This window comes from Lagenorhynchus albirostris, chromosome X, assembly GCF_949774975.1.
Source record: "Lagenorhynchus albirostris chromosome X, mLagAlb1.1, whole genome shotgun sequence".
Classification (NCBI taxonomy): domain Eukaryota; kingdom Metazoa; phylum Chordata; class Mammalia; order Artiodactyla; family Delphinidae; genus Lagenorhynchus; species Lagenorhynchus albirostris.
The window spans coordinates 71,658,301-71,683,818 of record NC_083116.1 but is presented as its reverse complement, the minus strand read 5'-3'; the positions used below and the strand labels follow the sequence as shown (position 1 = coordinate 71,683,818).

Below are 25,518 nucleotides of genomic sequence, written 5' to 3'. Positions count from 1 at the left end.
CACCCTTTTCTCTCTCTGCTCTGTTGCCGAAACTGCTTGTTTTCACACGACCCACCTTGGCAGTTACCCAGTGTGACCTGCTCACTCCCATTTTACAGTAGAGAAAACTCAAAACTGTTGCTCCGGGGTCACGTTTGGAACTGCAGCGGGGCCATTCTCAGCCCCCTTGCCTTCAGGTTTGGGGCCCTAGATCTAAGGCTATCCAGTAGAGCCAACTGGTTTACTACCATGGAGTCTTCTGGTATGCCCAGGCTGGAGCTGGAAGAGGGCTAGCCCCAGCCTCATGGGTGGGTGGTACCAGATGATCTGACAACTTCAGGATACCGTCCAGGTCGTAGTTGCACTCTATTACTGGGAAGTGTCAAGTGTGCTGGTAAAACCAGGAGCACCAGTCAATACCCAAGTTACAAAAAATTCCCTCTTTGAGGTCCATGAAGCCCTTGCTCAGATGGGACTTACCAAGTTTAAGAGTTGCGTACACAAGGAGTGGAACTCCCCGACAGGGTAAAGTTGAACATGATTAAAGCTTTCTTCTGCCCTGTCCTATCCTGACAGAAACATTCTGAGGAGCTATAGGGGTAGAGGCTTTGCTGGGATAAGGGACACTCAGAGGGGCTTGGGGTGGGGGGCTACTGAAACTGGACAGGTGCACTACACACAGAAACACAAGACACAAAGACAGCCAGATCTGGAGGAGAGAGACTGAAGTGGTCCGACAACTGGCACGCTGACAGCCGGAGTGTGACATGCCCCAGCAGAAAGGAACAGCATTGACCTTTGGGAAAGTGACAGGATGAGGGCAAAGTGCCCCTCCCACACGCACACCTCCTGGTTGCTGCTTGAGTGGTGCTGGTGCTGAGGAGAGGTGAGGGATGCCAAGTGAGGTGGAGGTGGGTCTTCGTGGAGTGTGACTGGGGACTCCTGCAGGCAGTGCCTCAGTTTCTCCCTTTGTTTCAAGGTCTCAAGCTTTGCAGGTAAAGTTTGGACTAGCTGCCCCGGAAGATCACCTGACTGTGACTTGAGGGGTGTGAGAGAGAGAGGGTGGGGAGAGAGCTTGAGGAGAGCGTGCTTGAGCCTGGGAGGAATTGGGCCATGCCCCAGGACTTGAGCCATCTCTGGCACAAAAGGAGTTAATGGCAGGGACCGCGCCCCCCCGTGTCCGGGCACGCGCAGCGCGCCCCCTCGGTGCGCGGGCACAGCAGCCAGGCTGCCGGAGAGCAGATCTCGGGGATTCGGGTGCGGAGCCCTTGGCCTGGAGGCGATATGGGTGGTCCGTGGCCCGGTTCAGTCGCTCGCAACAGCCCGGGGAACAGGTGAGGCCGCCTGCCCCGGTCTCTCATCCTCTAGCTGCCCATACCTTGCCCTGATCCTATCCCCCCCCCAATCCTGGGGTGCTCCACTTCCCAGCCAGTGCTCTCCATCCATCTCAACCCCACGTTCTCCATCAGCACCCCTGACCCCCCAATCCTCCCCTGCTTTTCTCCTCCACCTCCTCCCTGAATCCCGCACCCTTATCATCCTCCCGCCCATGGTCCCTCTATTTCCACAGCCCGGCCCGCATGCTCATCAAAATATCCCTCCTGAAGGCCCCCAGCCCCATTCCTGTATAGTACATTGCCAGTCCCCCCTCCCCCGCAGTGCAGCCCCATCTCTCTTCCATCATAGCATCTCACAGCCAGGCTCCCTCCCCCACTCTCTGCAGCCCCCCCCAATGGAGGCCTTTATCCTATCCTCCCCCATTCCAATGCAGCTCCGTCCCCCAATACCATTCCGAACCCGCATAGCCCCCAATACTGCAGTTCTTGACACCAGTCCATTCCTGCACAATGCCCCTAGCCCAATACTGCTCCAGCCCAGAAAGTACCCCCAGATGCCATTCTAATCCCCGGCATTGCCGCCTCCCCTTGTCTTCTCCCAAATTGCAAGTTGGACCAGGATGGAGATCTTGGCCTTGAAGACTCACAGTGGGTCCTAGGGTACAAAGGGCGTTTGGGGGTCGGTCGATTTGTCTAGGTGTTCACGGGGGGAGGGGCTGCAGGAAATTGACTCAAAGGAGAATGGCATCTGGTGCGGAAGGGTTACTGGAGTGGGAGGCATCCCGAAAGGGTTAATGGAATTTGCGGGGAGGGGCGGCACCGAGGGGGTTAATGATGTGTGTGTGGGGGGGTTGCTGGCGGGGAAGCCGTGTGAATGAGCGGTCTGTGCCCCGGAGTTGCCATGGAGACAGTGAATGGGGGGATTGTGTGAACTCAGCTGCGGACTATCCCCCCCCATACACACACACACACACACACACGCACACACACACACACACACTCCCTCCTGCCCCACCTCCCTACCCTTACCCCTTCCTTCCCCGTCCCCTCCTCCCCTCCACCCGGGTGCATTCTGGGCAGCGTCTGGGATCTAACCACCCATACTTTGCTCCCCTTTTCCTCCGAGCCCCCACCCCTTTAGTCGCTTTGCCCGCCCTCCCTCCTCCTCCTCCTTCTTTTTCTTTCTCTCTCTCTCTCTCTCTCTCTCTCTCTCTCTCTCTCACACACACACACACACACACACACACACACACACACACACACACACGACACACACACACACACACACACACACACACACACACATTCTCATTCCCCTCTCTCGGTGGCCGATTGCCGGGCGTTCCCAATCTCCCTCCCCCCACCCCTTCAGCCAGTTCTTAAAGGAGCAGGCCCACAATCTTGGAAGGCGGGAGAAATAGGGGGAAGCTAAATTGTGTGTGTGTGTGTGTGTGTCCATGCGGAAGTGTCTGTGTGTGCCTGTGTATATATGTTGACTGTACAACTGTTTTGTCAGAAGGCCTGTGTGCCTCGAGTGTGTTGCTGTTTCTGTTCCTGTCTCCACCTATGTGTCACCATTATGCTGCATGTGTCTCTGGATATTTACCTATGCGATGTGTGTGTGATTATGTTTCAGTAAGTCTCTGCGTGTGTCTCTGAATGTATCTCTCTGTGAGTCTCTGGCTCTGTGAAGCTCTCTGTCTCAGAATGTGAGACTATATGAGGCGATCTCTGTGGATTTGGATTGTATGTCTCTGTGAGTGAACATCATGGTGTCTGTGGTCCCGGCTTGCTCTCTCACTCCCTCTTTGAGTGTTTGTGAGTTTATTTCTATGAGTCTCTGAGTGTGTGTCCCCCGCACTCTGCTGTTTATTTTACACTGGCTGAGCATCAACAATGCCTAGGGTGCTAGGCAGAACGTTTTCTGCCTCAGTCTCTGGCACCCCACGTGAATTAGAGATAGCTGACAGAAAGGACCAAGGCTTAAGGATGTGGGAGCAGTGAGGGCTTTGAGAAATGTACAGGAGGGTCTGGGGACTCTGGTGAATGGCTGTCTTGCCCCCTGCCCTGCCAGAGGGAGACGGGGTCTCTCTGGGGGCCCCTTTGCCTATCTGCTGTGTTCCCTTCTTCTGCCTTAGTCCCGGAGTGAGGTTCACAATCCTACCGTCTCCTGAGGTTGAGGTCCCTGTGTGGGGTCATGGGTCTTGGGGGGCTAGGAGCTCAGTGTCCACGCAGCGTGCCCAGCTCCATTTCCTGTTCTCCCATCGCCTGCTACCATATGCTACTCTGGTTCCAGCTGACCCCGATGAGCTCCATTGGCTGAGGAGTTGAAGTCGGGGACTGGCAACTTGCAGTGGCAACAATTGTCAATCTGTCGACCCCCTTGGCTTTTCCAACCATGGCCCGGACACAGCAAGTGGCTCTGACTGGCAGTGGAGATCGTCTGAGGGTCCCTGGAACCCTGGGCATGGGAAACCTCTCCTAACTGTAGGAGAGTAGCCCAAGAGCAGCGGGGCCCCAAAGACCCACTCCATAGCCCTCTGTGACCATCTTGGATGACGCATACTTCCCTCTTTCCACAGGCCTGTCTGGCCCTGAGGGAGTCCCCTTTCTGAAGCTGTGGTGCTCGGAAGACCTGCTCTCTACGTTGCCGGGCACCTGTAGGTGTCCCTCGAGAGCTCAGTTTTGAGGTTCAAGTCAGTGTGGCCATGAAGGGGCTGCCTATTGGGCTGATGCTGTGACCCCGGAGTCTGCCTTTCCTGCCAGTCCCCCGGCCCGGAACATGTGGCTGCGGCTTGGCCTGCCCTCGCTGTCCCTGAGCCCCAAGCCCACAGTTGGCCGGAGCCTGTGCCTCACCCTGTGGTTCCTGAGCTTGGTGCTGAGGGCCAGTACCCAGGCCCCAGCACCCACAGTCAATACTCACTTTGGGAAGCTAAGGGGTGCCCGGGTACCATTGCCCAGTGAGATCCTGGGGCCTGTGGACCAATACCTTGGGGTGCCCTACGCAGCCCCCCCCATCGGCGAAAAACGTTTCCTGCCCCCTGAACCACCCCCATCCTGGTCGGGCATCCGGAACGCCACACACTTTCCCCCAGTGTGCCCCCAGAACATCCACACAGCTGTGCCCGAAGTCATGCTCCCTGTCTGGTTCACGGCCAACTTGGATATCGTCGCTACTTACATTCAGGAGCCCAACGAAGACTGCCTCTACCTGAACGTCTATGTGCCCACGGAGGATGGTGAGTGCGGCCAGGCACTGTGCCCTCCTTGCCTCCCACCCGCCCCGCTGTGTTTGTGGCTGGCATGTGGTGGTGTGCCCTGCTGCATGCATCTGTCTGTCTGTGAAAATGCTTCTAACCATCACTCTGCTTGGCCTCCCCCTTCCTCCTCCCTGTTCTTTCCTCTCCCAGCATTGTCTGAGCTCCCATGTGTGAGTGACACTGTTACCAGGAGGGGCCTGGCCAGGCCTGAGAGCTTTGACAGGTCTAGGGCCAGGTGCTGGATGGGGGTTCCCTGGGGGAGTATGGGTCACTGCTGGCAGCTGCCCGCGGGAGGATGCTGGCGCCACCAGGCCCCCCTGTTGCCATTCCACCTGCTCGGAGAGGTGGTAGGTGTGTGTGGCCAAGGGAGCTGGGTGTGTGAGGGGGCAGGGGGCAAGCCTGGTGGGCAGTGCTCAGGTGCCTCCTCTTTCACTAGCTGATGCCTCCTCCCGCGGGGGTCACACTAAGGTAAGTGACAGAAGCAAGGAGATGGTGGGACAGGCTCTCTGCCACGTGCCGCCTGCAGAGCAGCTCTTGGGGCCTGGGGGGGTGCGGGTGCATGCCCCTGGGCAGAGGCCTCCTGTTATTTTTTAGTTTTTTATTCATTTTACAGTAAAGCGGATTTCCAAGGAATGCGCCCGAAAGCCCAACAAGAAAATTTGTAGGAAAGGAGGTAGGTAGCGAGCCGGCGGGGAGGGAGAGAGAGAGAGAGGGAGGGCTGCCTGCCCACCTGCCCTTGCCCCCGAGGACCCAGCCTTCCTTCAAGTAGCCCAGGCTCAGGGGGCGGTCGGTGAGCAAGCATAAGCTCCATCTTGTCCGAGGGCCCCGGCTGCTCTTCAGGGAGGCTCTGGTGGCCTAAGGCAGGTCCAGAGCAGAAGCAGCAACCCCATTTCTTCCAACCTTCCCAGCCCCAAAGTCCACCCTAAAGTGTGTGCCAAAGACAGAGCCAGTGGTTCCCTCTGGGACACCTCAGGAGAAACTCTAAGCCGCCAAGATGGAGCCAGAGGCTCTGACCTTTGCCTGGTGAGGGAGCCACCAGCTCATCCTTCCGTGCTCTTTCCCGGATTGAAAGTCGAGAGTCAACTCTCCAGCCGCGGAGCTTAGACCAAACTGTAGCCAAGTGTAGCAACCCTGCCCACCCACCCCACCCCCGCCCACCACCTCTGGCCAGGGCCTAGCTGAGTGACCCGGGCTAGCCTGGTGGCAGACCTTGGGGGTCTCCAGGAACTGTGCACTCTGAAGGAGGCACGGGATCCCGAATTGCAAACTGACCCTCTTTCCGGGAGGAATCTGTCACCCTCCACCCGTGTAATAATTCTTCCTGTTCAAATACCACTTTAGGTTTTCTGCAAAGCGCTTGCATACTTACCTCAGAAAATCCCCCCCTCCCACTTCTGTGGAAGCTTATGAGGCAGGAATTGGTATCCCAATTTTACAGATGAGGAAACAGGCCCAGGGGAGTGACTTGCTGCTGCTCAGGGCCCCGTCGCTGGTCTGTGGCAGGGCCTGGACCATAACCTGGGTCTCTTGACCCTCAGGGCCGTGTTCTTTCCACTGTAGCATGCGAGGCAACTCCCATCTAGTCCTTCCCACCTCCCCTACTCTGAAACAAATGGTGAAATGTGGATGGGTTGAACCGAATTGGAAACAGTAAGACTAAGGAACAAGTGGAAAAGCACAGCCTAGTCCCTACAACCCTTTGGCAAGCTTGGAGTTTGTTTTCCTTTGAAATCATAGGGCGGGGTTCCCCCAAGTGGGGTCGTCAGGATTCCTGGGACTGAGCGCCCCCTACTAAGTAAGAATCTCTGCGGGCAGAGCCCGGCGATCTGCCTGTTGCACTTTTGATGCTCACTGAAGCTTTGAGTGAGGTCTGCTGCCCTGGGGATAAGCGTTACACCACCTCCCCACACCCAGCCCAGGACCTCACACTCAGAAGGCAATCAGTAAACATGTTTTTGCACGAATGAAGACGCATTGCGGTGCCGCAGAAAGAGTATGGGTCTGGGAGCCACAAGCCTGACCGAGTCCCAGCTCTGCTGCTCACTCACAGTGAAACCTTAGACAAGTCTTTTCCTTTGAGAACCTCTGTTTGTGCATCTGAAGGTGGTAGGGGACTATTCTGGTCTTAACATTCCATTAACGTATCAAAGATTTCAGGAAGAGGGTCTCTTAAACCTACTGCTACTAGTTACTTGCTTACTTGGGTGCAGGGTGGCAGAGGGGGAGGCGATGACATTAACCATTTCCTAGGAGCAATGATCCCCCAGGGCACCAGTAAGAGCCTAGGGCAGTCCAGTCCAGTCCAGTCCTGAGAGTTTGGCTAGAGAGCCAACTGGACGCTCCAGTCAAGTTCAAACACTTACCAATCGTGATTGTTGACTATGGGCAAGGTCACGTGCTAGGTGCTGTTGGGATGTGGAGGGATACGAGGTGGAGGAAAGATTTAGAAATAACTGAAGACCTGATTGCTACTCTGAGGAAACTCCTAGCCTAGCACTGAAACTCAGCTGGTTTAGCTAAGCCCCACAGGCCGAGCTGGGAAGTGGGTTCCAGACAGCGTGGGAGAGGGCATCTGGTCATTTAGCTGCTCAAATGAGTTCCCTATCCAGGGCCTGTTGGCCATTTGGAACAGACTTAAAAAGTCTGCCTCTCGGGGGAGACCCGTCCCCAGAGGTGGTTAGGGTTGTGATGTGTGCAGGGCAGGCAGGGCTGGCCTGGCTGGGCTCCTGCCTCAGCACAGTTGTTGGGCTGGGGGACGGTGGTCGAGCTGGCCCGGGGGTGGGGGACAGGCGTGGCAGCAAGGAGTTGCTCAGCAAGTGCTAAGCTGAGGGAGCAAAGGCATCTGTAAGGAGGAAGCTGGGACAAGGCAGCAACCCAGGGACATTCCCAGAGGGGGGCAAACGGGATGCATCTTCTAAGTCGGGGTCCAGGGGAAGCGAAGGATTTCTTGGGGAAGATCAGCCCTGTCCCCCAACCTCCACCCCCATCAAGTTGGAGGGAATTCATGTTTAGGGATGGGTGATTCCTTGCCGTTCGGGGGGCTGTCTGCTGTGTGGGTGATGACGCCCCATGTCCCACAGGGTTTCTGAGGGCAGCACCGTCGTCGTCGTCGTCAGGTGTTAAGAGGGTAGGCGCCACGGGAGGTTCGGGAAGCCGGAGGCAGTTTCTGCCCCTCAGGCTGGGCTCTTGCCCTGGTTGAAAAGCCATTTTGTAATTGGAGGGCGGCTCCTGTTGTGATTAATAGCTGTAAGGGAACCCAGACCAGCTGAGAAAGAGGGCTATTTGCTGCCTCCAGGCCGAGAGTATCTGACGTCTTAGACAAGAGGATAAGCCCTGGGGTGCCAACAGAATGACCTCCGTTTCTACACACTGACAAGCACCCAGGCGGTGGGTCCTCTTTCTCAAAGCCGTTCTCATGATGAACTTCTCACCTCCTTAGAATGAGAAGGAGAATTGGGGATAGCTCACCCAGGCCCTAAACGTCTCTCTTCTCTCCTCGGGTCTCTTCTTTTCTCTCCTTCCCTCCCCTCCCCTCCACCCCACCCCATGCTCCACCTCTTTCCTGACTTATTTTTTCCCTTCCCTTTCCCCCGTCCCAGAAAGGTGGCATGGTGCAGTGGAAAGACCATGGGCTTTGGAATCAAGCAGACCTGGGTTTGGATCTCACCTCTAGCACTTCCTAGCTGTGCAATCTTAAGCAAGTCACTTTGCCTCTCTGAACCTCAGTTTCCCCATCAGTGAAACAGGAATAAAGATAGTCCCTCCCTCAGTGGGGTGTAAGGATCAGACAGTAAGGCAGAAGTAGAGTGTCTGGCACATGGTAACCATTCGGTACATGGTAGGAGCTGCTACCATTATTCCTATCTCTGTTTTTTTCTCTCTCTCTCCCCCTCTCTCTCTTTCTCTCTCTCTCATGTCCCTTTTCTCCTTTTCCCCTTCCTTCTCTCCCTCCCTCCCTCTCTGGCTCTCTTTCGATCTCAGAGCAATGCTTGCTGCTCTCAGGCCTGGTTCCTGTGGGCAGGAACCCCATTTGCCATTACCCAGAGCAGGCCCCAGTGAGGAAGACCGGAGGGAAAGCTTCATCTCCCATTTTCTCCTGTGGGAATCAGGGTCAGCTGAGGCCCAGCTGGAGCCTGCCCACTGGGCCCGAATAGCTCAGGGCTGGGGTCCCTGGCTCTGCCTTAACAGCTCATATCCGTATCTACACGTGCTGGCGATGCCGCCTCTCACCTTTGGTGCCTGCCTCTGCTCTCCAGCTCAGCCTGCCTGTGTACACACGTGCAGCCCCTTCCACCCAGGAGAAGTCCTTTCCCTGAGTGGGCCTCTGGCTCTGTGCCCTGGCCCACCTGCTGCTACCTCCTTCCTAACTGGGAAGGTGGTTGGTTGAGACAGGCTGTTGGGGACAGAGAGGTGCAGGGAGGCCAGCACAGCAGGGGCCTTGCAACACTGTCATCCTGATGAAGGTCTGGGCCTCAGCCCACCCATTCCCTCAGTTCTTGCCATCCCTCCTGCCTGTCCTGGGCCCAGGCCCAGAGCTGGCTTGCTGGGCCACACTGCAGTCATGCTGTTTTTGAATTCTCTCTCTGTTTTGTTCTCTGTTCTGTGCTGTTGTGTCTCCCCGTGTCTGGTCCCCAGGATCCGGCGCTAAGAAACAGGGCGAGGACTTAGCGGATAATGACGGGGATGAAGATGAAGGTATTTGGGGGCTGCAGGGCGTGGCGGCTGGTGCATGGCACAGAGCCCCTCCCCCTCTCGATGGGGAGAAGCCCCGTCTGTCTGTCTGTCCGTCCGTTGGTGTGTTTCTGTTCCTGTATGAGGCCGTTGGGCTGTTCATCCATCTTTGGCCTGGTCGGCCCCTGGGAGTTCCAGGGTGATGGACACGGCTGGCGGGAACAGGGCACCACGAGCAGAGCCATGGGGAGGGCATCCTCCTCGCCCCGGTCCCCACTGCCCAGAGACAGCTTCCTCCCCCATCTTCTGTGGTTCACGGGCACCTGCCCCTACTGAGCAGCAGCGAGAGTGGAGAGAAAGCAGGACTGAGGGGGGCGGGGGCGAGGAGAGGCACAGAGGAAACGGAATGGCGAGGAACCCCTGTGTTTCTGCGGGGAGGCTGGCTCCTGGAAGAGGGGCCCAGCAGGATGCTGAACTGAGGAGTGAGGCAGTGACAACCACAGGGCCTGGGGAACAGCGCCACCTAGAACCTCCTTGGCCTTCACCCAGAAAGAGAGAGATGGCCTCAGGGCCAGGGGCTGCATTAGGTTCAGGACAGGGCCACAAGGACTGGGCCAAAGCACCGGGCTGAGGCCAGGACGCCACAGCCCGGTCAGTGGATGGCATAAGATCCTTGGGTGACGGTTGAACCAGTCTTCCTTCCTCCTCAGGAAAACAGGTTGTGTTTGCTCGGCAGCAGAGAGCATTCTCTTCTACCTCCACGCCCCAGACCTGGCCTGGGGGCCACACAGCTCAGGGGGACCCACTGGTGGCTGGTAGGGCTGTGCCGGTGCGGCAGAGTGTGGTCCAGCTCACAGGCCGAGAGGCTTCAGGTCGAGGTGATCAGGCTGGGAGCCTTCTCGTGGCCGCCCAGCCCAGTCGCCGCACTGCTCGGGTCTTGGGAGCAGCCGCTTAAAGGTCTCTCGTTGAGTGGCCTCTGCGGAGGCTCCATCTTCATCTTAAAGCTGCCTGGGGGCAGGCTCTCTCATCCTTAGTTCTGCCCCCACCTCTTCCCCATCCCCAGTGTTTCCAGTTAAGTCTGCCTGATGCCCGGGGAGAATGGGGTAAACGAGCACGTGGCTGAGAAACCATGTCAGTGAGGTTCTCCCCGCCACAACACACACACCCCATCTCTGCCATTCACTCCCCTGTCCCCACATTCTCCCTTGTTCTCTTCCTGTGCCACCCCCTATTCCCGCCCCTCTTGTCTCTGTCTGCACTGGGGGGCCAGCTGCTGCCAATGGCCGTATTTCCATGTAACTGGTCTAGTCCTGGGGGTTTCAGGGCTCCCCAGCCCCTGCTCTCTAAAGCCATGTCAGGTCCCAGGACTCCTGGGTGCCCGGGGCAGGGACTCACTGATCCAGCTAAGGGACCTGCCCTTTCTCTTCCTCCCTCCCCCTGTCCCCCAGGGCCCAGCCACAGCCTCTGTAGACCTAGCTGTATCAGGAACGCCTGGCTGCCTTCTACTGGGAGGCACTTGAAACCAGAGTCTTTAAAAGCATCACCGACGTCCAACTTTCTCTGGCTGATGCTCAAGCTCCGGGCTGAACAGCCCCATGAGTCCTGCCCTCAGAGATGGCGGTGGTGTCCTGGCACCTGGGATAGCTTTGCTGCCCACACCCCCCCACCCAGGGCTGGCGGGGGTGGGGGAGGAAGGGCAGCCTACCCAGCCTGTGTCTCACCCCTTCTCCTTGCAGACATCCGGGACAGTGGCGCTAAGCCTGTCATGGTCTACATCCATGGAGGCTCTTACATGGAAGGGACAGGCAACATGATTGACGGCAGCGTCCTGGCCAGTTATGGCAACGTCATCGTCATCACCCTCAACTATCGGGTTGGAGTGCTAGGTATGGTTCCCTGCTGGGTGCCTAGAAGGAAGCCTGGGTTCTCAAGGAGGGAGGAAAGAAAGCTGAGGAGCTGAGAACAGGCCGCCTTGGTTCTCTAGCTGGTGCTAATGACCATGGCCACAATGTTGTTATACCATAGCCCCTACCCAACTGCCTGGGGCTTCCCCACAGTGTCCCTAGGCCCGTTCCTGGAATGTTGAGATGCCACTGGAAACTCAATTCAAACTTCACACCTTCTCTTAGGTCTCCAGCCAGGTCTCTGGTTCCAGACTTTTGCCTGACTGAGTTTTGTAGAGTCGATTCATTTTCTGGTGTCCTAGCCTCATCCCGACCCACCCACCCCACATCCCTAAACACCCCACACATGCACAGATACTCCTTCTAGCCAATCACATATCCACACACCCACGTACCCTCACATGTCCACCGTCCACCCTGCCCACATCCACCAGCATGCATCTATTTCTCGCTCACCCCCCCAAACACACATACATACCCATACACATACAGACCCCGACATCTACATCTACAGACCCCCTCACATATATGCACATTCCCCCACCACTCCATACACACTGCACACGTATAGTCTCCCTGATGCACATATCCACATACCCAGATGCCTCTCTACACTCCACATCCACACCGCACATCTACACAGATTTCTCTCACCTTCCATGGACGCATACACACACACACGTTCCCATGTATCTCTCCCTCCACATCTCTGTATCCACATCTGTGCCCACATACACCACAAGTGCCCCCACGCTCACGCTTTCCTCTACCCCCATAATACACTCTACACAAAGACCCACACCCTGCACGTCCACATCCGCGCACAAGCCCCACATATATACACCTTAAATGTACACAAATGTTCCTTCCACACATACACGGGCAGATCCATGTCCCCCTACACACCCCACTTCCACCTCTCCTCCAACAGCCACACACACACGTATGTCCCTCACCTTCCCTACACAAACACGAACCAGCGTTCCCCTCCCTACACATGTGGGAGCCATACCTGCACGTCCACACCTCCCCAGCCCATAGTACACAGATACTACGCACGGACCCCTCATATCCCTGCTTCCACATCTACGTACACATCCCATGCACTACGCTTACACATCCCCCCTTAAACACACACCCACAGGCCCCGATACACGTACCCATATCACATACACACACACACTCTTCCTATACACATCTGGCATATATATGTCCAATACATACATATTACATATTCCTACCCCACGAATATACACGCATCCATATCCCCACACCTGGTCTTCCATATCCATACACGCATACACACTCATGCACACCCCACACTTACATATCCCACATACACACATTGCACATTTATTCTACTCTCTCCACACATACATCCCCATACACTCCCACCCATTACACCATCTTCCTCCCACACACACACACTTACTTCCCAAATACCTCCTGATACACACCCATATCCCCTTCCCCACACATACTCTGTCACCCACATGCTTATTTTGGTGATTTACGCTGCCCCTCTACCCTGTGCCTTCCTTGGTAACTGTTAATGCCTAACTGTGGCCAAGGTCTTGAGGTAAACAAGTGCCTCAGAGAGGGCGACCAAGCACACACGGCCTTGCTCCCTTTCGGATGCTCACCCAGGCCTCTGAGGGCACACGCGGCCCCATAGCCCTGGAGTGGCACAAAGAAGCCAACTTCCTGCCCGGAAGGCTGGGGTCCTGAGTCCCAGTGGGTGTCTGGGCTGTTTCTCAGGTCTGCAGGCCTGGGTGCTGAACGAGCAATTAGGCACGGCTTACTCCAGGGCTTGTCGGCTGACAGGACCCTATTTTAATTTGCTTTTGAGTATGTTGTGGCTTTGGCAGTTGGCATCCCAGAGGCCCCAGAGCTGCGTTTCACTTCTGGGTGCATCCACGTACACGGAAAGGCAATCTTCTCTTGACTTCCCCTTAATACTATGTGGGATAGCAAGACACCTTCTGGGGGTTCAGATGAGAGAAATGATATTCCCAGAAAAAAGTGGAGCCTGCGTTCCCTTCAGCGGCATCTGGATGCTGGGTGTGACATATGCAGGGCATCTCCCTGGCCTCTCCACAGTCTAGTGGGCTTTGGGTTTCATGGTTCTGCCACTGCTCCTCTGTCTCTCTGAGTTGCCACAGACATCATGGCAAGGCTCTGTTCTGTAAGCTGTTCTGTCCTGTTGAGAAAGGGGATCTGAGTGTCTGATAGTAAAAATGGTACCATGAAGGTGGCTGCAAACCCACACGCTTGGGCTGCATAGTTCCTGAAGAGTAATGCGTATACAAACGTAATCACACACAGATACACAGGCACAAGTGCATGGTTGTTGAAGGCCAGAAGTAACTGTGTTACTTTATTTTCTAAATGAGGGTGACAGGAAATATTCAACTCGGTTGCTTTTAAAAATTATCAACACAAAGCTCCAGTCTCTAAGGATCAATGGAAAGCACGGAGAATACTAAGAATATGCTTCAGTTCCAAATGATCGGACCAGGTAGGAATGAAAGAAAAGAGAGTGGAGCATCGGGGGAGAAGAGAGGAGAAAATAAGGAAGAGAAGGAAAGGACGGGAAAGAGAAAAGAGGATACGAGTGACACACAGAAAGGAGGCGGAAAGGAGACAGAGGAGAGACTCAAGATTTGAAGTGTCAGTTGGGAGCTGTGGGCTTCACGGAAGGCTATTATTGCTGGCGAGCGCTCCCTATGATATTCTGATTTGCTGATTACTTCACAACCCTTCAATTGCTCTAATCTTTAAGCTTGTATATCAGAAGTTCTTAACCTTTTGGGGAGTCTTGGACCCCTTTGAAATTCTGATGAAAGCTATGGACTCTTCCCCCAAAAATGCATGTGTGTGCACACACACACACACAGAAGTTATTTCATGGATCCCGCTGAAACTCATCCACGAAATTCAGGTTAAAAGACCACACCACCACCACCTTATAGCCTCCTCTCGTTTGGGTAACCAGAACAGCACATCTCGGGGTAGGATTTTTATTCTTTGAGCTTAAATAGTTAATGATCAAACTAATATTACCCAAACCTCAGAAGGAGCCATAAACTGAGATTTGGCCAGAAGTTCCCCACCACTTCCTGTGTACCCTTTAGTGCCTGCTCTGGAACACAAATGTAATCAATAAGCCGCTGATTGGATTCTGGGTACATTCAAGATGTTTTTGTCTCTTGGCGCCAGATTTAGAACACGGGTCTGTCTCTGAATCTTGGGGATTTTGCTGTAGAGCTGAGGCTCTGTTGTTTTGTTTCCCAAAACATCCCAGAACAGGTGGCCAGTTTTGGACCTCAATTATATGCATTCATTCACCCTCCCTCCCATCAGCTTCTCTGAGCCCTGAGCCCAAGCAGACGGTTTCCTCCAAGGTGCTTCTTTAGACATCTTGGTGATTCATGTATTTGGAGAATGTCACAGGCTATTCCATGGATCCCATCCAAGGCAGAGGGGTAGCTATAATCGGAGAAGCCCCCACTGGGCTTGAGACCAACAAAAGAAAGGGACCCCAGCAGGATACAGGACGTGGATATCCCTGGGGCTGAGGAAGTAGGGGCTTGCCGAGTTTTATTCTGGGTTTCAGAATTTAATCCTACATTCTTGCTCAGGTACCCTTCAGGCAAACTGAAAACCTGATAAATGTCAAGCCTTGGGTGACACAGATACCTGGTTTTGATACAATGTGCCAGATTCCCCTATCTTCTGTTGACAAGCAGCTTACCATGCACTGCAGTATAAACTTGGGCCCAGGGAGACTGGCTCAGATTTGCTCTAACAGTTTATGGAGTTTGGTGTTTCAGCCCTCATTCTCACATGGTTTCTGTGGGTGACTGAGTTACTGGGGAGCTAGTAGCGAGTGATCGCTCTCCCAGACTGACAGGTTTTTGTGTGCTTGTGGTCCGCGACGTTTTCTGTATCATCCGCCTGAGCCTGTTGGATAGAGCACTTCAAGCAGGACGCTTGTAGTAGGATGGTTGGCATGACGTCATCCACAGGCTTCAGTGCCTCTTATCCTGAGGTTTGTGGGATCTGAGGGAGCAGAGAGTGATGGTCAAATCCTCCACCCAGCCCTTTCAGACCTTTGTTTCTAAGCCAGGGAATTGGTACATGTTGGAGAAATCTACTGCACCCAAATGCAGGCTCTTCATGCTGGTTAGGACAGACGTATTTGACACATTTCACTGAACGATACCTTGGCAAAGACCGAAGCCAAGTCTGCTATTGCGAAAATAAGAGAAAAGGGAGAGAGAAAACGGGGGAAGGAGAGAGGAGGGAGAGAGGACAGGCAGGCTAAGAGAAACACATAGTGATTTTTGCTGGAGGTTCTCAAGGCTTGGACAGCCGGGATGGATCTTGGTCAGCATACTTTAAGACTTGCAGGAGCAACTTCAGCTTGTGAACGAGCCAGGCAAAGGAGAAGCTGGTTCTCTTGTCTAGAGGAACAAGAGCTGCTCCTCCGTTCATCCTCATTCAGGCTTTCTCTAATTCCTTCTCATTTCCTCATCGGGAACCTGGGGCTAAAGAGGGCTTGTGACTAGGTCCTGGGAGGAATAACTAAGTACTTTACATACTTAATTGCACCAAAGGTAAATTAATAACACACTTGAAGAGGGTGAAATGAGCTCTTTTACAGAAACTAGAAACAAAAGGACTCAAGAAAGACAGTGATGGGGTCTTGTGCCTGCCTGAGTCTGTTTAAGGTCAGCTTCTGCCCGTGGACTACCAGGACCGTCAGAGAACTCTCTGTGAGCTGAGGGAGCCTCCTCAAACATGGCCTCCCACAAAGTTGATCCCAGGGGCTACAAATGAGCTTTTAACTGTGGGGTCAAAAAATACTCACCCAGGTATAGGTTTCCAATGTGTAGGAGCACCACAGCTACCCACTTGGAAAGAACCTTTCTAAAAGCCTAGGGCAGGAGAAGATAGAGCCTTCCAAGTAGACTAAGGATCAGGGAAGAGAGAAAAAATGAAGCAGCAAGATCAGACTAAAATGGAAGCAGGGTGGGGGGGAATATAGGACATCTCTGTGGGATAGCCAGCAGGTGGGCGGGAAGGTAGTTGCCATGGCAACAAGTCTCCACAGCAGCAAATCCCAGCAGGTGGGTGGGAAGGTAGTCTCCATGGTGACATGTCTCCTCAGCAGCAAATCCCAGTGGGTGGGCAGGAAGACCTGTTTCTGTGGTAACCGCACTGCACTGACTTCCCCATTTCTCCACTAGAGGAAAAAGATGGTCTAACCCAGTGGTTTTCCAACTTTAGCAGGCATCAGAATTACCTGGAGAGCTTGTTAAACACACGGATTGCTGGGCCCCATCCCCAGAGTTTCCGATTCATTAGGTCTTGGAGGAGGGGGAAGTGAGGACCTGCCGTGAGAATGAAGAGAAGGGGGCATCCGAGACCCTGGAAGGAAGTGGAAATGGATGAACTTGGACAGGAGGGGCAAGGAAGGCTTAGGAATTGTAGCCTCTTGGGATCTTCACTTCCTCCAGAGAGAGAAGGATGGGGAACGAGAAGTAACTATAGATGTGTAATGTGCTGAGCATATTCGAGACGCTTATGTTCATTTTATCCTTGTTACAACCCTTTGAGGTATTTTATCCCCATTTTACAGAAGAGGAAACTAGAGCCCAGAGATTCTCAATAACTTGCCTAAAGCTACATGGCCAGTAAGTGGTAGAGCCAGGACTCAAACCAAACTGACTCCAGGGTCCCTGCTCTTTCCACTCTATCTTGCCAGGTGCTAGGGTAAAGTCCCGGCTGGTACATCAGGGCAGAGGATGCTGGGTCCTGGTCATTTGCAGTTCCTGCAGTTTAAGTCTCCCAGCTGGAGGCATCCCTTTTGAACGGTTTGGAGACCTCACCTTCCAAACTGGAGAATGGGTGGGAGGTAGGAAGCCAATCCTTCCTATAGTGATGGCGCTGGTCCTTGCAGAAAGGAGCAATGGTTAATGCTAGCTGGGTGGAAAGAGCTGCACTGCATGCTCATCCTCCGTCCTCATGCCCCCAACTGTCACCGTCATCCAAATCCTCCATCCCTCCACCTTCACTGTCCTCGTGCCCTTTGTTGAATCCAGGTTTCCTGAGCACTGGCGATCAGGCTGCCAAGGGCAACTATGGGCTCCTTGACCAAATCCAGGCCCTCCGCTGGGTGAGCGAGAATATTGCCTTCTTCGGTGGTGATCCCCGCCGTATCACCGTCTTTGGCTCGGGCATTGGCGCGTCCTGTGTCAGCCTCCTCACGCTGTCGCATCACTCTGAGGGTGAGTAGCTCTTGGAACGAAACAGGAACTAGACAAGTGCTGGCCGCCGACCCTGAGCCCCAGTCCCTCCAGGCTCCAGGGTACCCAATTCCATGTCCCAGGAGCATCCAGGGGAGTCAGCAGCCCTCACCTGCCAGCTCGGTGTCCCTTTGGGGAGAAGTGGAAGGGAAATGTTTCTCGAGGGGAAGATGTAATTCTCCCACTGTGAGAGAGGGAAGGAGAGAATCCCATTTACATCTTGAGAAAGGAATGTTCTCCTGATGTGGGAGTCTTATTGAGGAGCGTGGGAGTAGAATGTCTCTCTCTGAAGGACAACGGCTCTTTTTGGGCGGGGGCGGGGGGGGGGAAATCTTTCCGTGTGGGAAGGACACATGACTTCCGGTAGAGCTCTAGAGTGGAAATTAGTTTTTAGGTGTAAGAGACATTCTCTGCCTTTCTCGCTGAAGAACAAGTCTGTGCAAGACGGGAACTGCCCTTGATGGGGGTGGGGGTGGGGATGGGGGGGGCAGAGATGGGACCGAAGTGAGGATTACAAACCTGCGGGTGGGCTTTGCCTGAGGGATGTCGAGCTCTTATCAGACTCCAGACCAGACCTCTCCCGCCCCCGGGCTGTACAGCCCCCTCTAAGGGAGACTTTCATTTTTAGCCCGAAGGGAAACCTCTCTCCTTGCTCTGGGTCCCCCTGCCAGTGACCCTTCCAAGGGGGCCAAATAGGGCCTTTTTTTTGCTCAGCAGGAAGTGTTCTCTTCATTCTCTTCACCTCTGGACTATAAGAGCCCTTTCTACCTCTGAGAGGCAAAGATGAGCTTCTCACAAAGAGATCTTCCCAAAATAAGTGTCCTTCTCCAAGATAAGGAAGGCCGTAAGAGAGGACAGGGTTTATTACTGAAATCAACCTTATGAGTTAGTGATATTCTAACAGAAAGACTTGCAGTCTCTCTTTGAAGAAGGCCTGTCTTTCTGAAGAAGAAAAATCACCTTCTCTGACCTAGAAATTCTGTCTCTATCCCTCCAGGGACTCCATGAGGGGAGACTAAGGTGGGATGTAGGGAATGTCGGATGTACATCCCTCCTTTAGAATATGTTTCTAGGTGACAGTACAGGAACGGGAATTCCTTTTTTCCACCAAGGAGGGTGAAGTGACTAGTTGTGAGGGTGCCTCTGTTTGGAAAGAGGAACGGTGCCTCCTCTGATTAGGGACTGTTTTCCTGGGAGGAGAAGGCCTTTCTTGGTGTGCTGCTATTCTCTGTCTCATAGGGGGCCTGTGTCCCTGGAGACCTGGCTGCTTTTAAGATTTATTCTCGGGACTTCCCTGGTGGCACAGTGGATAAGACTCCAAGGTCCCAATGCAGGGGCCCTGGGTTCAATCCCTGGTCAGGGAACTAGATCCCACATGTATGCTGCAACTAAGAGTTTGCATGCCACAACTAAGGAGCCCGCCTGCCGCAACTAAGACCTGGAGCAACCAAATAAATAAATAAATATTAAAAAAGAAATATCTAAAAAAAAAAAGATTTATTCTCTTGGGACTTCCCCGGTGATCCAGAGGTTAAGACTTTGCCGTCCAGTGTATGGGGTGCAGGTTCGATCCCTGGTCCAGGAGCTAAGATCCCACATGCCTCCTGGCCAAAAAACCAAAACAGAAAACAGAAGCAATATTGTAACAAATTCAATAAAGACTTTTTTAAAAAAATCTAAAAAAAAAGATTTATTCTCTCTGTTTTTCTGTAACTGATTAATGGAGAATAATCTTTCAAAAAGTGAGGCTCACTTAAGTACTCATCTATATTTCTCTCCCTCTCTTTTTCACCCATGCAAACTCCCTTTCTCTCTCTCTCTCTCTCTCTCTCTCTCTCTCTCTCTCTCTCTCTCTCTTTTTTTTTTTGGCCGCACCATGCGGCATGCAGGATCTTAGTTCCCTGACCAGGGATCGAACCCGTGGCCCCTGCATTGGGAGCATGGAGTCTTAACCACTGGACCACCAGGGAAGTCCCGTAAACTCCCTTTCTCTTAGAGGAACAGAACTGTGCACCTGAGGGCCAGGTTCTCCCTTACTTGGGAATGTTGGGGCCAGAGAGAGAATGATACCTTTTTCCCCTAGGGGGGAAGAATCATCTACTTTTTGAGTTTGGGGGACTGGTTCCCTCTCACCTAGGGGGAAATTTGGATCTGAGGCATCAGTAGCTTTGGGAAAAGGAAAGTGTCTGTGGAGGTTACAGCCTGGGAGGGCATGTTCCCTGGAGACTTTCAGACCATAGGGCCTTTGCCCTTGGGAATCTTTCCCTAAACTCCCAGAATGTGAGGCTCTCTCCTGTCTGCATTTCTCATCTCTCATGAAAAAGACCCCTTTGTGGTGGAAGCGCCAGCTCCCTGGTGGTGTGCTGGCACAGAGCTGGGCCCAGCTGGGCAGGAAGCAAGAGGGGAAGACAAGGAGAGATAAAGAGAGGGAGCATAAGGAAGCTGATGTCTGGGACCCAAGGGGTTAATTCTTCCTGGTGTTTCCTTAACCCCCAAGTTACCAACCATCACCCAGAACAAGGAAGCAAGAAGCAGGCAGGGGATCAGTCAGGAAAGGAGCCCAACAACCATCCTCTGGTCCTAACCCATCATTCCAGCCGAAAGGGTTACTTGTCCTTTGCAGTCCATTCAACCCAGAGGGCAGCCTCAGTAACAAAGGAATGAGGAGGTGTTCAATCTGTCCCTCAGGGACAAGCAAGGGAGGCTTAGGCTGTGAGAGACACGACAGATCTGACCTGGTGCTGCTTATTTTCTATAGGGCTTTTCCAGAGGGCCATCATCCAAAGTGGTTCTGCTCTGTCCAGCTGGGCTGTGAACTACCAACCAGTGAAGTACACCAGCCTGCTGGCAGACAAGGTAGGCTGTAACGTGCTAGACACCGTCGACATGGTGGACTGTCTTCGGCAAAAGAGTGCCAAGGAGCTGGTAGAGCAGGACATCCAGCCTGCCCGCTACCATGTGGCCTTTGGCCCCGTGATTGACGGTGATGTCATTCCTGATGACCCGGAGATTCTCATGGAACAGGGCGAGTTCCTCAACTATGACATCATGCTAGGCGTCAACCAGGGTGAGGGGCTCAAGTTTGTGGAAGGGGTGGTGGACCCTGAAGATGGTGTCTCTGGCACTGACTTTGATTACTCAGTCTCCAACTTTGTGGACAATCTGTATGGCTATCCTGAGGGTAAGGACACCCTGCGGGAGACCATCAAGTTCATGTACACAGACTGGGCAGACCGTGACAATCCTGAGACCCGCCGTAAAACACTGGTGGCACTCTTCACTGACCACCAGTGGGTGGAGCCCTCAGTGGTGACAGCTGATCTGCACGCCCGCTATGGCTCGCCTACCTACTTCTACGCCTTCTACCATCACTGCCAGAGCCTCATGAAGCCTGCTTGGTCAGACGCAGCTCATGGGGATGAAGTACCCTACGTTTTCGGTGTCCCTATGGTAGGCCCCACTGACCTTTTCCCCTGCAACTTCTCCAAGAATGACGTTATGCTCAGTGCTGTCGTCATGACCTACTGGACCAACTTTGCCAAGACCGGGTAAGGAGAAACTGGGGGTTCTTCTTTGGGACCCCAGCATGCCCTCCCCTCTGCTCCTCTATCCAAACCTCTTCCATCATCTCCCTTCCTAAGACAGTCCCCAAATCTTGATTGGTAACCCCTTCATCCCTCTTCCTACGTCCCCCTTTCTAGTCTTTCATGCCATTTCCTTCCCTTAAAAATTTTGCTGGGCTTCCCTGGTGGCGCAGTGGTTGAGAGTCCGCCTGCCGATGCAGGGGACGCGGGTTCGTGCCCCGGTCCGGGAAGATCCCACATGCTGTGGAGCGGCTGGGCCCGTGAGCCGTGGCCGCTGAGCCTGCGCGTCCGGAGCCTGTGCTCCGCAACGGGAGAGGCCACAACAATGAGAGGCCCACATACTGCAAAAAAAAAAAAAAAAAAAAAAAAGTAAAAAAATTTTGTTGAGGCTCAGAACTCAGCATTAGGATTGAGCAGGAGTGAGAGTTACTGGCAGAACTATGGGATTCAAGGTTAGATGGTCGGAGGCCATGTGAAGTGGGAATAAAGTACATTCAGAAAGAACTTTTAAAGGGCGCTCAGAAAAATTGGGCAGCTGAAAAGATTGATGGGTGCTCTGTAGCTTGTGAGAAGAAGAAGAAGCGTCCTATAGGTTGATCTCACAGGATGGGCGTAGGGAAGGATGAAATGGTTTCCATGATGTCACGGGCAATAGGAGTTCAAGGCCTGGGGACAAACAGGGGTATGGACAGAGGGAAGGACCCTGAAAAAGATGGAAACGGTGGGACATTTTGGACTGGGAAAGGGGTTTAGGGCTGGGTGTGAGAGGAAGAATCCTGGACGCTTTCCTTGTCTAGGTAGAGTGGTGACCCCAGATTTCCATGTGGTATTTCAGGGATCCCAACAAGCCGGTCCCCCAGGACACCAAGTTCATTCACACCAAGGCCAACCGCTTTGAGGAAGTGGCCTGGTCCAAATACAATCCCCGAGACCAGCTCTACCTTCACATCGGCCTGAAGCCAAGGGTCCGCGATCATTACCGTGCCACTAAGGTGGCCTTTTGGAAACACCTGGTGCCCCACCTATACAACCTGCATGACATGTTCCACTACACGTCCACAACCACCAAAGTGCCACCCCCGGATACCACCCACAGCTCCCACATCACCCGCAGGCCCAATGGCAAGACCTGGAGCACCAAACGACCAGCCATCTCACCTGCCTACAGCAATGAGAATGCCCAAGGGTCCTGGAACGGGGACCAGGATGCAGGGCCGCTCCTGGTGGAGAACCCTCGTGACTACTCCACTGAATTAAGCGTCACCATCGCCGTGGGGGCCTCCCTCCTCTTCCTTAATGTCCTGGCCTTCGCTGCCCTCTACTATCGGAAGGACAAGCGGCGTCAGGAGCCCCTGCGGCAGCCCAGCCCTCAGAGGGGAGCCGGGGCTCCTGAATTGGGAGCTGCTCCCGAGGAGGAGCTGGCAGCACTGCAGCTGGGCCCCACCCACCACGAGTGTGAGGCGGGTCCCCCCCATGACACCCTGCGCCTCACTGCACTGCCCGACTACACGCTGACCCTGCGGCGCTCCCCTGATGACATCCCACTCATGACCCCCAACACTATCACTATGATCCCCAACTCCCTGGTGGGGCTGCAGACATTGCACCCCTATAACACCTTTGCCGCAGGGTTCAACAGTACCGGGCTGCCCCACTCACACTCCACCACCCGGGTATAGCTGCAGCCCAGAGCACAGCATATATCCCGGCTCTGTCCCTCCCGGATCCACGAACACACACACACACACACACACACACACACACACACACACACACATACACACACACACACACAGACATATATGTATACGCACGCACCCACACCCGACAGCAGACCCACCTGCACAAACATAGACAGATGTGGGCATGCACCCGCATGTGCAACAACACAAATAAGGAAGTAAACCTGAACAAACCCTTCAAGTGGGGACGCAAACAAGTCCTTGGGGAACTGAGGACCCGTGGAACAGCAGCTGAAGCCGGCTCCCCGAGCCTGACCACAGACACTACTGGGGAGCCTGAAGCACCAGCTGGACACCCCCTTGGTGCTCGCCTTCCACCTCTCTTGGAACTGCACCACCGACCAACTCCAGACTTGGGAGCTTTAAAGAGCAGAGTAGCTCTTTCTCCCCCAGACTTGGTCTTTTTTCTGGGTCTTGTTTTTGTTGATTTTTAAAAAAAATTTTGGAACAAACGCTTCTCCAACCGATGGGTGCAAAGAAGCTCCGGAAGGGAGGGCTCCAGGCCCAGGTCTCTCTGGCTCTGGAACTCCCAGTGCTCACACAATCCGACCAAGGAACATGGCCCCCAAGAAACAGGTTCCAGCAAAACCATGGGGAGAAGGAGGAAGGGGCTCTCACTGGATGGGGTTGGAGGGCCTTAGGGGGCAACTTGCCAGCCACCTCTGTATCTCTGCGGAGGGCTGCAGAGACCACAGGGTGACCTGCGTCCCCCAGAGGCCAGGAGCATCGGCCTAGCTAGACCAGGCAGGGGACTGCAAATTTGGTGAAGGAGGTTTTGTGGAGGCCATGTGATTATCGGTGCCCTGGGTACAATCTGGGTTCTGCCTCTGCCCTTGGGGTAATGCTATCAGAAGTTCGCCCCATTTTCTTTACAGAGTCTCTTTTGTGTCTGTCATTTCTCTTTCAAAAAGGTGGTGTTTTTTGTTGTTGTTGGCTTTTTTTTTTTTTTAAAGAAAAGTTCTTAAAACACTAACGGAAACCCACGGAGTTTGTCCTTTGTAAAAATTTTAAACACAGTGTCTTGATATAAAAATAAAAAATCCAGTTAGCACTCCCAACCTGCCTCCCTTGCACAGGCCTTGCCCAACAGACCTCCTGGCAGGGCGCCTCCCTCTGCATCCTGTGCCTTTAAGCTGATACAAGTCTGGGCAGCACACTACCGGCCCCCTTCACGAAGGCCTCTCCAATCTTAATCAGGTTGCAGTCCCCACCCCCCTACCCCCCCAACGCTCTGGGTTCCTGCAGCTGAAGCCTTCTCTCAGCACCTCGGGCCTCCTAATGAAACATCAAAAAAAAACACTTCCTTCTTCACTGCACCACTCTGCTGCCGCCGCCACCACCCGCCGCTGCCTCTGCCACTGCCACCATTGCCACCACCCTGCCCTCGTCCTGGACTGGGGGCTGGGAGGAGGTTTGCCGTCTAACGTGCTGAAATTCTTTTTCGTGTCTGAATCCAGTGCAGCATCAGATATGTGGACTCCCTGGCCTTGGGTGACTGACAGAGCAGGGGCCCTCTCCTCCCCAGAGATACTGGTTTCCTGGTCTATGAATTAAAATTGGAGAAGTCACTGGGGCTCTTGGAGCATTCCTCTCCAGGATGGTGATCAGTGGCTCCCTGTCAACCCTGGGGGACAGATTCAATGGGCTCCACAGAGTTAGCATTATGGTATCGTATTATTCTCAGTGACTTGAAGGACTGAACCAGGAGTCTGCTCATCAAGTGTGACAGTTGGGTGGGGTTGCTCACACCTCAGAAACCAGGAATAGAATTCTTCAAAGTGACCCTGACAAAATGAGGGAGATGAACCAACACAACAGGATGATGTTCAGAGGGGACAAACACAAGGCAGTACAAAGACCAAAATCGAGGACTAGTATACTACTATGGTACGTGGGGACAAGAGAGATGGGCAATGATTGACTTGACCCAGGTTAGTTACAAAAGAAAAAAAGAACTGGGGGGAGGCTGGCAGGGTGGGTCACGAGTTGAATGAGTCTGAGTCCGTAGTGTAGAACTGGTTTTCTCTTCCCTCCCTGCTCCCTCCCACCCTCTTCTTTCTCTTCCTCCCTCCCTCCCTCCCTCCCTTCCTTCTTTACAAAACTAACTCAAATACTAGCATATCATTGGGGCTTCCCTGGTGGTGCAGTGGTTGAGAGTCCGCCTGCCGATGCAAGGGACGCGGGTTCGTGCCCCGGTCTGGGAAGATCCCACATGCCGCGGAGCGGCTGCGCCCGTGAGCCATGGCCGCTGAGCCTGCGCGTCCGGAGCCTGTGCTCTGCAACGGGAGAGGCCACAACAGTGAGAGGCCCGCGTACCGCAAAATAAATAAATAAATAATACTAGCATATCATAACAAAAATTTAGGATGGAATCCCTGGGAAGTAATCAGAATCCGAATTTTTAGAATTAGAAGTAACCTCAGAGTCATGTAGTCCAACCCACTTATTTTATAATTGGGTAAATGGGCTCAGAAAAGCACAATGTCACAGTGTTAGAAACAGATCTAGAATGCAGTCCAGTAACATATGACCTTTCTCATGCTCCTCAACTTTCTCCACTCTACCTAGTATTGGTTAGGCCTTTGAAAACAGTCGTGGGTCTGCCCTTGGTCAACACATTTTCAGCATATGTGGAAAAGCTGCAGAGGGTCTGGAGAAGAGCAAAAACAATGTGCCAAAGGACTAGGGTTTTTTTTTTTAATTTAGAAAGGAAGAAGCTGATGAAGTAAC

The 25,518-nt window shown here is 53.7% G+C and overlaps 2 protein-coding genes across 4 annotated transcripts in view; both read left to right on the top strand.

The window, feature by feature from the left end:
• The first annotated feature begins 1,197 nt into the window (after positions 1-1,197).
• Positions 1,198-23,800, top strand: NLGN3 (neuroligin 3). Of its 3 annotated transcripts, XM_060137808.1 has the most exons (8): positions 1,198-1,313; positions 3,899-4,555; positions 5,190-5,249; positions 9,212-9,271; positions 10,984-11,133; positions 17,259-17,444; positions 20,221-21,010; positions 21,882-23,800. In XM_060137808.1, exons 2-8 carry the CDS (start codon positions 4,099-4,101, stop codon positions 22,723-22,725), a joined length of 2,547 nt encoding a protein of 848 aa, XP_059993791.1. In that variant the 5' UTR covers positions 1,198-1,313; positions 3,899-4,098; the 3' UTR covers positions 22,726-23,800. The 3 variants fall into 3 exon arrangements, with proteins under 3 accessions (XP_059993791.1, XP_059993789.1, XP_059993790.1); XM_060137806.1 differs by lacking the exons at positions 5,190-5,249; positions 9,212-9,271; XM_060137807.1 differs by lacking the exons at positions 1,198-1,313; positions 5,190-5,249; positions 9,212-9,271 and adding an exon at positions 10,311-10,378 and having other exon boundaries at positions 4,478-4,555.
• GJB1 (gap junction protein beta 1) overlaps positions 20,877-25,518 on the top strand; it is a 44,929-nt gene continuing 40,287 nt past the window's right edge. The window contains exon 1 of the mRNA XM_060137813.1: positions 20,877-21,010. The gene's annotated coding sequence lies outside the window, so the exon portion shown is untranslated. The remainder of the gene's footprint in view (positions 21,011-25,518) is intronic.